Consider the following 12,048-nt stretch of genomic DNA (forward strand, 5'->3'; position numbering starts at 1 on the left):
TTCATGCATTAAAAGGGTTAGACAGTCAAAGTCTTGCCTGGTATTAATGCTCTCTCAACCTCCCTCGTGGGAGCTTTGACACGGTCTGATGTTCTTCTGCTTCAAGGGCTGTGAGAGATCGATCTGTTCTCTAATGGTGTCATAGATCACTGGTGATAATCCCGTGTAAGTGGATGATCAGCGCTGTCATTCGCTCATTAGCAGGTGTACAGTGAGACGTGGGACTTTATCTGAGCATTAATGGGATGGAGATGGTGGGGTTTCCAGTTCCTTTGTAAACGATATAGCCACACAATCAAACTTAATTGTTTAGTTAAATTAAAGTTATTGCCACTAAAGTAATAAGTGGCAATAACTTATTATTAATACAGTAGTTAAAACTGATCTCTTTTTTTTTAAATAAAACTAACTTAATAAATATGAAATGCTTAAATATAATAGTGCATTGCATATTTCCTTGGGCCCTGATAGAACTATTCATATATTCAGTAATACTTCATATTTTCTATTCACATTTAGTCTTTATCTGAATGTGCATTTGTTTATTATAAGTTATAAGCATCATAAAGACTTTATTTGAAACCCAAGAGGTCAAACGCACGTCTTTGATTTTGCTAGAAAAATATTACAAAGTGAATCATTTTGTTTCAATAAAGAAAAATAAAAGCATCAATTCTTTGTGCGTTATGCATTTACTAAGAGGACATTATGTGGCATAACGTGATTATCATTGGAGAAAAACATAAACGAAATAACGTAAATAATGCGTTTTACTTTAATGTAGCCACATGTGCTTTAAAAACACACATGTTTTTCCTAATTAAATACAGTAGAGTAAGAGCTGTTCCTGGAAGAAGGGAGAGATCCGACAAATGAGACTTGGAAAGTGGGCTGTACCGTGTACGTAACAGGCAGGGGAAGATCTCCAATGCAGTCCCAACATTTCCACACTTTACTCAAAGCCGAGAGCAACATCCCGTCAGTGATTGCGCGCACTCCACACACGCACACACACGCGCTGCGGGTCTGCGAACTGCATGTGGACGAGCTGCGGATTTCCTCCATTATGTTGGGCGCAGTGAAAATGGAAGGACACGAAACTTCAGACTGGAGCAGCTACTATAGCGATGCACAAGAGGTAAGAGCAAACGATCATTTCATGAATGTGAGCTATTGGAACAAACAAAACTTTGTATAGGTGAACGAATATTTAGCCTTTAGTGCATCAACGAAGCATTGTTTTAAAAACGAGCCTTCCAGGACTAACACAGAAATGCTGATAAGCAAGAATTCAATGTTATGTTTATAGCCTACATAACTTTTTTATTCCTGTCAAAAGCAGAGAACATTTTCATAATCGATCAACCCACTTGGTGGCAGCAGTGATCCCATTGGAAGTGGGTCAATATAATATATTATTTTAAGAGTTGAACAAATTAAATTTGCGGTTGAAACTATTTTCAATTATTAGCTATAAAAAACAAACGATTTCTTCTTTTTATTATTGAGGTGCATGAGTAATAAATTACACGAGTCCTGCCCTGTACAATTTAGTTCTTTTTGACCTTTTCACAATTAGGCTACATTAAATAGTGCTTTCACTTTCAAACGTACTATTCCTTTCTACAATTAATTGTAGAATTGTTTGTCAATTGTTATGCAATCGTACGTGCAACATTGTGATTTTATCCAGATTGCATCAAAATACTAAAGTAAGGAAATCCTATTTTATTTGGGGTTGTGCACAACGATTGCGTTAAATGTTTGGCAATCCCGTTTTACATTGTGTGGGAAAATTGTAAAAGTGTAAACTGCCAAACGCATATTTACAAAAACATTGTCGAGTGGTAAAATACACGGATTAAAATCCTTAACGAGAAAAGGCTGTTAAACAAAAAAAACAGTAATAAAACGCACGATTTATTCCCTTTCAGGTGTATTCTCCCATGGCGAACAGCGGTATGAACGCTGGGCTGGGCTCCATGAACAATATGAACGGTTACATGAGCATGTCGACCAGTGGAAATATGACTTCAAGCTCTTTCAACATGTCTTACGCGAACACAGCTCTCGGTGCCGGACTGAGCCCGGGCACCATGGCGGGGATGACCGCGGGCGCCGCCGGTGCCATGAACGGGATGGGCGGCGGGGTGTCGACCATGGGCACCGCTCTCAGCCCGTCCAACCTAAACGGCATGACGGCTCAGCACAGCTCCATGAACGCCCTGAACCCTTATTCCAACATGAGTCCCACTATGAGCACCATGGCATACACCCAGACCAACCTGAACAGGGCCAGAGACAACAAGACCTTCAGAAGAAGTTACCCGCATGCCAAGCCACCCTACTCGTATATCTCTCTCATTACGATGGCTATCCAACAGGCACCGAGCAAAATGCTTACTTTGAGTGAGATTTATCAGTGGATAATGGACCTGTTTCCCTACTACCGTCAGAATCAACAAAGGTGGCAAAACTCCATCAGGCATTCTCTGTCTTTCAATGACTGTTTCATCAAAGTGTCCAGGTCGCCGGATAAACCGGGAAAGGGCTCTTATTGGGCCCTGCATCCTGACTCTGGGAATATGTTCGAGAACGGCTGTTATCTGCGCCGACAAAAACGCTTTAAATGCGATAAGAAGTTGGGGCCGGGTAAGGGCTCCGACGGAAAGAGGGACCAGACCAGTGGCTCGGGTTCGCCATCGAGCGACAGTGCCAGCACCAAACCCGTACACATGGATTCCAGCTCTTTAACCTCTTCGAACCACTCGTCCAGTCCTCACAGTTTGGACCACAGGAGCGGCACCACCAACTCCGAACTGAAAAACCCCGGCCCACTGATCCACCCCTTGTCCAGTTCGGCCACATCTCTGTCCTCTATACCTTTACCCCCTCACTCGATGGCTCACGAGTCGCAGCTGCACCTCAAGGGAGACCCCCATTACTCCTTCAATCACCCGTTTTCCATCAATAATTTAATGTCCTCCTCAGAGCAACAGCATAAACTGGAATTGAAAGCTTATGAACAAGCGTTGCAATATTCCTCGTACGGCTCAGGGATGTCGTCCAGTTTGCCCATGGCCGGGAGAGCCAGCATGGACCCATCGGCTTTAGAGGCCTCGTACTATCAAGGTGTGTATTCCAGGCCGGTTCTTAATACGTCTTAGTTTTCATTTTCACCAGCGGTCGACGAAAAAACTTAATTTTATTTTTTTGCATGCACCTGGTGCATAAAGAACTGTTACTTTAAAGTATAAAGAAATGTGTATGTGTATAATAAAATATTGTAAAGTGTTCCCATTGAATGATTGTATATCCCAGTTATAAATCATTGCTAGTGTATTTAAAATCATTTTGAGCTTGTAAAAATACTTGTTGTAATCCCCAAAACTTGTAGTTCCCCATCATATGTTCATGTGTTTCAACGTGCACGAAAGAAGGTCAACTTTTGTCCTGTAGAATTAAAAAGTTGTCGCTGGTAAAAAAAAAACCATGCCCCTGTATGTTCCAGATGTATTTGAATGTTGTCATTTTACTCATTGTTTTGGGGTTTATTTGCCTCGTTTTGACAAAAACACTTTAAATCCCAATCTTGTACTGAAATAAATTAATCCAAGGTGGAAATGCATTCTGAATAAAATATGTATTTCTTAATCAAGCAAAAAATGACAGTGTTTTGTGACGTTTTTATGAAAAAAAATTACAAAGGTATCAAGTAGCGCGACCACCAATTTTTCCTTGATAGAATTTCATTTTACATTTATTTGAATCTATTAAAACTAAGATTTATTAAATAATAAATATCGGGCTTCATTTATTTTAATGTATTTGTTAAAAAAAAACATTTTAGATTAGCATTGTTAAAAATCATTTGTTCTTTTTTCCTTTATTAATTATTTATTTCTTTTGTATTTGCGCTTCTGTACCTGTTATAATGACGCACTTAAACACAAGATACAATCATAAGATAGCCTAGTCGAATTTTAAACAAAATAGTAATATATGCTATTTTTAATTTATTTCAAATGCCGACTTCTCTTGGAGCAGATTTTGGCTGGGCTCGTCTGGTTTAGAACACGATGTTGGTAAAAGACCAAGAGAAAATCCAAGTCTAACACAGGCGCAAGCTGAAAGACTCGCTTCATAAAAGATCCGATCACGTTTTAAATGGGATTTTAAACAATATCATAAAGAGGCCAAATCATCTTTTTGTGAAGCGTAACCTACATGATGGGCACGTGAACCTGAACAGATTTGACTTTGATCATGGTATTTTGTACACACGCATTTTGGCTGAGTAGCCGTGAAATTCATTTAATTATCGTGTAATTCCCCCCCGATGCGTAAATAAAATGGATAATTGACTTCAGGCTACAGAAATCTTTTCACGTTAAAGATGAAGACGCTCTGATGCTTCCCATCACATTCATTTATGACTTAAACGATTCAGATGATATTTATATATTTTTTCTTTTCGAATTTAAGAAACAGATAAAGATTGAAATTTCCTAAAGACAACCTGCTGCGGACATCAAATTAGGCACGAGGACGGAAAAAGTAAATCTAGTGAAATTAATTGCACAGATTGATAGGCTACTAAAACATATTATTATAACGCATTTACAAATTGTAAACGATCCAATAATTTAGGAAATAAAATACATTACATGGCATGTTGGTATTATCAAAATTTCTCTAGCGTCCCTGCACGCGCATGATAAGAAATCCGAAGCCCTTAGAAACAATATAAGTTAATTGTTAAAAATATTTACTGTTATTTTATTATATAAAATTGTGTTTCCCGTTCATACAATTTAACTAATAACATAAAATGGCATCAGTACAAACAACTTTTATGACATTTTTTTATTTCATTTTATTTTGTTTGGCGATGCGCGCATTCATAAAATACACATCGTAAAGGGTCATTATCAAGTTCATAAATCTCACAGCAAACTACTGTGCCACTGTGGTCAGATCGTGTTTATTTGCCTCACATGTAATAAAACATCGTCTTCATTATATTATGTTTAGAGAATGTTTGTCGGCTTTCCAGAATGCCAGTCAAAACGCATTATATGATTTTTACTTTTTGTCAGACATTACTGTGCGGTTCTATTAATAGTTGTTTTATTGGGTATAGTGCAGGAATATTAAATTATTTTTAGGGAAACTTCTTCAGAAGAGAGCTTTTCTTAATTAATGTATATAGGATATATGCATTTGGAAACGTGAATGATAATATAATAATGTAATTTCGAATATGATTTCTATGAACTTCCCAGATTCGACACTTGTCCCATTAATGCATCTCGTGCACATCTTAACTCCAATATATATATTTAAATGGCCAGACGTTATTAAGGCATAACATATGTTATCAGCGGGCAGTGTCCAAGGCGGAGGTTTCAGAAGCGCCTTGTTTTCAAACGTATGTGGCATTTCTCGTTACCCCATCAAAAGCTCTGGCGCTTTCTCCAGCCTTATGGACAAAAATTTCGACAACAATACACATGGCCCTTTAGTTCAAAGCGACCATCAGCGGGCCTACCCGTAGACCTTTCTTCTCCCTCTTTTCATTCGCAGTTTGGAAAAGCACTACAGGGCCAAGGCGCTCCTAATACCTTCTGATGGGGATTGAATTAATTATCTCCAATAACACAATTGTGCTTGGCCAACGAAAAGAGCAAAGCTATACCCCTTCAAAATCACACGCACGAAAGAAAGGACCTTTCAAAGGACCAGTGAGAAGAGGGAGAGATCTCTATCCGAAATCAGCGTTAGAAGCAGATGGTTTTCCATTAAAAATGATACGGGAGAAGTTTATTAGGGCTTTGTGTCTCCCTAATATGCATCGACCATGTCAGGTTGGTGGTCTCGCACTCCCCTCGCGCTGTTCCGTGTTTTGTGTCTTCATTATTCTAGAGAGAGTTGGTTTTTGTTGGAGTTTCACTGGACCTATCAACTAAGAGTTTTGTGTTTTTCTCAATATTTTTATTTATTAACTGAAGATGGATATCTTGGAGAATAATATTAAGTGTTCTTTTTGTAAAATGCATTTGAAAACTATAGTGCGCAAAAGCCAAAAAGTCTATCAAGCTATTTCTTTTAGTTTAAAAAAGATCAGGTCGAGTTTAAAAATGTTTGCGATCCTTCAAACCTGTAAAATGACTGAAATGCAACCTAAATTCGTTTTATTAACTACACATTTAGAATTAAAGTTACAGTTGATCAACCTCACCTCAAAAATGTATTTAATAATGCGCAATAATTTAAGCCGTTTGCCCACACGTTTCTGCAGTATAAATTGGAAAAAAATAAATGCATCAAGAAAATGGAGTTGTAGAAAATACGCGCGAAAACTATTTACTATTTGTATGAAGTGGCAACTATGAAAAGCATGGACAGAGAAAGCGAGAGATGGGAGGATTTGAAATATTTGGTGTCGTTATAGCAACAGGATCAGTAGCGCTTTTCATTGGGGGTCATTCAATATGTGCAGCCGAAACACGGTTTTAATTAAAGCGTATAAAAGTTTTTTTGTAAGCCGATGATCACGCACACTGAATTTGGGGGGCGATAATCGGGCGTTTCACTCCACATGCCCCAACAAACACAGACTCGAGCCTTCACACCCACTTTGAGCATGCATCTCAAACAAATGTTTAAAAACACGCACACCTCAAACAAATCATTTACGAATGCACGTCTCGAACAAATAACGTTTCTCTTCTGGGGAAAGAAAGTTGGAGCACTATCAAAGGACAACACTTTTCTTTAGGGACGTGTGGGGACACCCAGGTTGCGCCATCTCCACGGTAACCTATAGGAGAAAAATCGACAAGCTTGTCTTGGTGTAGGGGCATTTATTTGAGGGGAGGGCAACTCAGCAGCACGTCTCGCCTAAACAGCCTTTTCTTTATTCACCGGTGCATCTAACATAATTCGGAGTACATAATCGATCAGGCCAAAGAACAGCAGTCACCATTCGAGCTCCGCTGAAGGACACAAACCGTAATCATACAGACCTAACTGTTTGGTGTATATAGGGCGGTAAAGGTCGACAGATATATATATTTATTAAAGTAAATTATCAGCATGCAAAGTTCGCTATTAAACAATTACTTTTTTAGTAATTGAAAAGTGCTATCAGCGTTAGTCTGCTCAGCCAATTTACGCGTTTTTATAGTTTATATTTTAAACGCACATAGACACGTTTCAGAAGTTTAACACCAATTTCGTTGACTAAATAGTTTTTCATATATTTTCTCGACCTTAAACGATTTTACAATATAGTTAAATTCAAGAACAACGAAGGTATCGAAAGAAGAGATTTTTTCCTACATTTCTCACACTGATTAACTCGCAATTAAAATAAACATCATTTACGCCTTTAACGGATTTAAATTTGTGTAATTTAAGCAAGCATGCCTCATGAATATTAGTAAATCAGAAATAATAATTCCACTCATTTTTAAGGGAAGATCTTGTACTCTGAGAGACCCGTGATTCGGTGAACTCAATTAGAAAATAAAATCTTAAATAAATAATAGCCTCGGGTGTCAAATGGATATTCTCTAGAATATTAATAGGGCTCATCATATTTCGGGTCCATTTCACGTGTGAACAAAGACATTTAAAAATGTACATTTATATACCTTTTTTATGTATGCCAGAACATTTATATCATAAAACTCTACGGTGATAATATAGTGAGGAAAAAAAGAGTAATCAAGAGCACAAAAACCTTTTTTAATTAATAGTAAATACTGAACAAGATTCAATGAGAAATACTTATTGGGTTTGCTCCTGTTGTCGATTTTCCATTCAGTAATTAAGAAAAACAGGATCATGAAAAATCCCTGAAAATCAGGTTATAATCTTTTAAACAAACTTTACAAAAAAATCCAGCCTGCTCCATCAAATAGCTGGATTTAAAAGGAAACTGACCAAGTAATTCTCCATTTAAATGTCCCTTGCTCAACCTGACCAGACATCATAAGATAAAAAACGACCCAAGGAGCAGAAAAGTGTGTTAAATGTGTTAAAGGGCTGACAGAGGAATGTTCATTGGTGGCTGCAGAGTGAATGAGGTTAAACATTTACGATCCAGTTTCTGCAATGAGAACAGGACAGAGGCAGAACGCCACTTCTCAGCCTGTGTTTGCGCAGGCCGGGCTTCGGCTGTTTGCTCAGAGTTAAACGCTGCAGCCTGGTCACCAGATGTGGCCGTCTGCTCGGGTCGCCCGGCGGCCAGTCAGTCAGATCACCGTCCGGACGCTGCCGGTTCCAACTTTCTTCCTTAACACCTCCACCAGCCGTTCCAACCTGAGAAAGAAACACACAGCGAGAGAGAGAAAGCAGAAATAAGTGATTGAGACAATGAAAGAAGTGCAAGACAAACGCGGGCCAGCTCTTTGCTGTTTTCTCCTGACACAAGGGCGCTCCTGGAGGAGCGGAGAAAGGCAGAGAGGGGATGTAGATGCTTCTTAAAGTGGGTGAGACGACCATGCTGGTGTCAATGCACAAATCCTCAGAATATCCGCCTGCCTTTACTCTGGCAAACAGAAGCCTGTGCGTGGTGTCATGTGATTGGTCGGGGTGAGTAAACCTGTGCTTATGAGGGCGATGATCCCAAAGACTGTGGAAATGGAGGAAGCTCTGGCTGGGTGAAGGGATTCTTTTGGAGCAAATGATGAATGGGCATGAAAACAGGCCTGTCTCTCTCTCCCTACTAACAAATGCTGATTCCAGCCTCCCCCCAAAAAGAGACCGCAAGCATCTTCACAAACCTCACATCTGACAGTTGTGTACATGCAGGTTTCAGGCGATGCACATTATAATATTCAAAACACAAAGTCAGCACTACTCTATTTATAACTGATATCTCAAATGTTTCAGGTTTTAAGTACTTTGGACTAAGAATTGGGGCTTTATAGAGTGATTGTTGATACACAACCACTGTTTTCAAATCGGTTTCATAATAATCAATGACATCATCAATTGAGTCATCTTTCTATTTTTTTGCAGATAGAATCGCTAATGTACATCTTAAGAGAAACTAAAGAGACATTTTCTTACAAGTATTACACAAAAAAATGTTTTGGTTATCTTTAACGCAGCATTGCTGGGTTGTTTGGACATTAATGGTTCAAATATAAACATTTTCTGGGTTAATATAATCCAAGGGCTGGATTTGTTCCTTTTTGAGCCAAAGCTGGGTAGAAAATAACCGGGTATTTTTTCGTGTAGAAATATGATAACATTACAATTACAACATATAATTCATTTCAGTTAGTTGCGTTAATTTTCATCAAACGGAAAAACATGTATAGAGACTGTTTTATCGGACACACATGCTGGCCCGAAGTTAACTTCCGGTCTGTGTTTGGTTATATTACACCCAAGTATTTCATATTAAATTTAAATAAATATTTAATTGCATTAAATTAATTTAAAACTACTCAACAGTTATTGATTCTTTGCGGAGGTCTATTGGAAGTTAAGTTTGGGCCATAATGTTTGTTTATGTTCTTGCTTCTGACACCGTCTAAACATTTCATAATTATGATTTTGTATAAATAATATGTATTAACTGTAAATCTGCTTTAGCGACAAAGCAAACCGCTATAGAAACAAAAGCAAATGTTTCCCTAGCTTGTTCAGATCAGGTCAGAATGAGTTACGCACTAGGTTAATGCTACAAAGTGAGGTTAGATGAAAGAATAGAAGTACAGTTTGCATAGAAAGGCCACTATAAACATTATCACAATTATCAGAATATGTTTTTTGGATAAAAAGAGCCTGGTACTGACAATAAAATTACAGTAGACAATTGTACTGGGCTAAAAAGAACCGAGCTTTCACTATCACAGATTTCATAGCAAAGCCACTGCTGATATTGCCAACTGAGGTTTTTCTCTTATCAAGTGAGCCTATGGGAGTGGTTTGACCCCAGCCCTGCTCCCTCTGTAGTCTCCACCTGTTTTCTTCTACAAGGTCTTTGGAAAGAAGCCGCAAGACCGCATGCATTTTCTTCCCCAGAAGAACTACGCATCAGAGAAGGGGATGGGAACACGAAACGACAGGCTAATATTTATGAAAGGTCAGCGCTGCTAAATGAACAGGGCACGCGCACGGGCATATATACATAAATAAGCAAACAGTCTTCGTATAGGAAACACACGATCCTCTCCCCCCAAAACACACAAACAGGCAGACAGATACCTTAAAACTGTCTCTCTCTCTCCCCGCACGTCCGTCCAGCTTTCATAAACATGCACAGAAACCTCTCTCCCCTCGTGTGCAAATTTTGAGCGTTTTAAATATATTCATTAGCCTCTCTGTCATGTTTGCACAATTAACAGGTCTGCGATTCTGTGGCAGGATCTCCGAGGTGTGTCTGCGGGCTGGGGAGGATTTGGCGAACACTGTTTGAAGAAAGCGGCCGTAAACTCAAACATACACGCGAGGGAAGAGCCGGCGAACGCCTAAAACCCGATTAAGAATTCACAGAGTCGCAAAACCAACAATCCCAGCTCCGAGTAAACAGCGGCCGTGCATAAATTCTAAACAACGGCATGTTTTATGTACGGCGTGAAAACATATTCATGTTTCAATTCAAAAATATGATCCTTTTTATTGTGTTTTGTGTACACACGAGTTATAATTATGCCACTACAATGTCTGGCTAAAACCCTTCATGGGGTCATTCAAAGAGGAATTCAAGTCTTCATTGTACTATGAAACAAACTGTTACTGTAACAAACAAACTTTCTCTACCAAAAATTGAAAATTTATAAATCCGGAGATATATGATTGTAAACAAACTATCCATGACTGACAGCCACAAAGCAGCAGAATTTCTCATTTCATATCAGTTTCCAAAAGGACACGGGAATGTCAAAAAGTAAAATGGCCATTAAAAGTAAATTATGATTATTTGTCGCAAAACACTTTACATATGGACCTCATATAATAATTGATCATTTCAAATAAAATGGAGAAAGAGAAAAACAAAAATGATGATTATGAAAAATGACAAGCAATCTTTAACTGGAACACTTCTTTATCTGACTTCAGCAACAGTGACATGTTTCCCGCTGGACAGAGAAATCATAATCAGTAATAAAACATGGCGGTTAGGAGGGTAAGCCCTCGCCATGCCAGACAGAAGCTGCAAGACTGAAGTATGCCGAGACACACCCGCCACGGCCCATTTGTGGGCCAATGAAAAGACCCTTTGTGCGTTTCTCACGGCCAAGTTTGATTCAGCGGGTCATTAGACATTCAGCTCAGCTCCTCCGTCAATGAGCTGCCGCGCTACACTCAGGTGCCACATTCTGGGCATGTGCCGGGCTCGTCCACCCTAGCGTGCCCTACTGCCGAAGCCCGGAGGCTGAGCGCATCACCCCTGCATTCTTCTCACCACGGTGTGACGAGGCCCACGTCACAGCGGCTTCCCACAGTCGCCCGAGGCCCGGAGAGCAGGGGGCATCGATCAGATTGTCAGCTAACGGTCAGGTGTGACCGGCGTGGCTGCACTCTCATCCCAGGCCTGACCCCGGTCTCCAACTAAAATATACGCTCATGTTCATTGCGTTTTTACACAAAATAAACCTTACACTAGAATAAGGAATCTTTCAATAATTAGTCATTTTTGTATTTAAATAAAAAAAACTGGAACCAAAAGATTTGAATAATGCCCGGCTCTAGCTTGGTTGGCATTCTTCATTCTTTAACAAATGCAGACAGAATACTGCGATACGCAATTAAATATAAATAGTTTTATCTGTAATAAATAAAATAGCTGTGTTGTATTACGCAAAGGTTCACACACACTTTCCCCAGAAAATGGTTAGTCATTAAAGTTTTGTAGCTCTTTTGACCAAAGACGGGACTTTCTTCGCATTTCTTTTCTAGTAACTATAGTCTTTCACTGTACTTAAACATGAAAATAGGGTGATCAAAAATAAGTATTCAATACTAACAGTTCACATCTGTAACGGTCACAAAGTGCACAAAAAAATGTGGAGTCGCATTCAACCC

General features: G+C 39.1%; 2 protein-coding genes across 3 annotated transcripts in view; one reads left to right on the top strand and one right to left on the bottom strand.

The window, feature by feature from the left end:
- The first annotated feature begins 974 nt into the window (after window positions 1–974).
- On the top strand, window positions 975–3,654 carry foxa1 (forkhead box A1). The gene is made up of 2 exons (XM_056767908.1): window positions 975–1,138; window positions 1,935–3,654. Exons 1-2 carry the CDS (start codon window positions 1,067–1,069, stop codon window positions 3,165–3,167), a joined length of 1,305 nt encoding a protein of 434 aa, XP_056623886.1. The 5' UTR covers window positions 975–1,066; the 3' UTR covers window positions 3,168–3,654.
- A 4,077-nt stretch (window positions 3,655–7,731) lies between these two features.
- The window catches only part of mipol1 (mirror-image polydactyly 1), a 56,853-nt gene continuing 52,536 nt past the window's right edge, over window positions 7,732–12,048 (bottom strand). For both annotated transcript variants that reach the window (XM_056767781.1, XM_056767783.1), the window contains one exon: window positions 7,732–8,328. In XM_056767781.1, coding sequence (XP_056623759.1) covers window positions 8,262–8,328 — 67 coding nt within the window. In that variant the 3' untranslated portion in view covers window positions 7,732–8,261. The remainder of the gene's footprint in view (window positions 8,329–12,048) is intronic.

The sequence above is a fragment of the Triplophysa dalaica genome, chromosome 15, assembly GCF_015846415.1.
Source record: "Triplophysa dalaica isolate WHDGS20190420 chromosome 15, ASM1584641v1, whole genome shotgun sequence".
Lineage (NCBI taxonomy): Eukaryota > Metazoa > Chordata > Actinopteri > Cypriniformes > Nemacheilidae > Triplophysa > Triplophysa dalaica.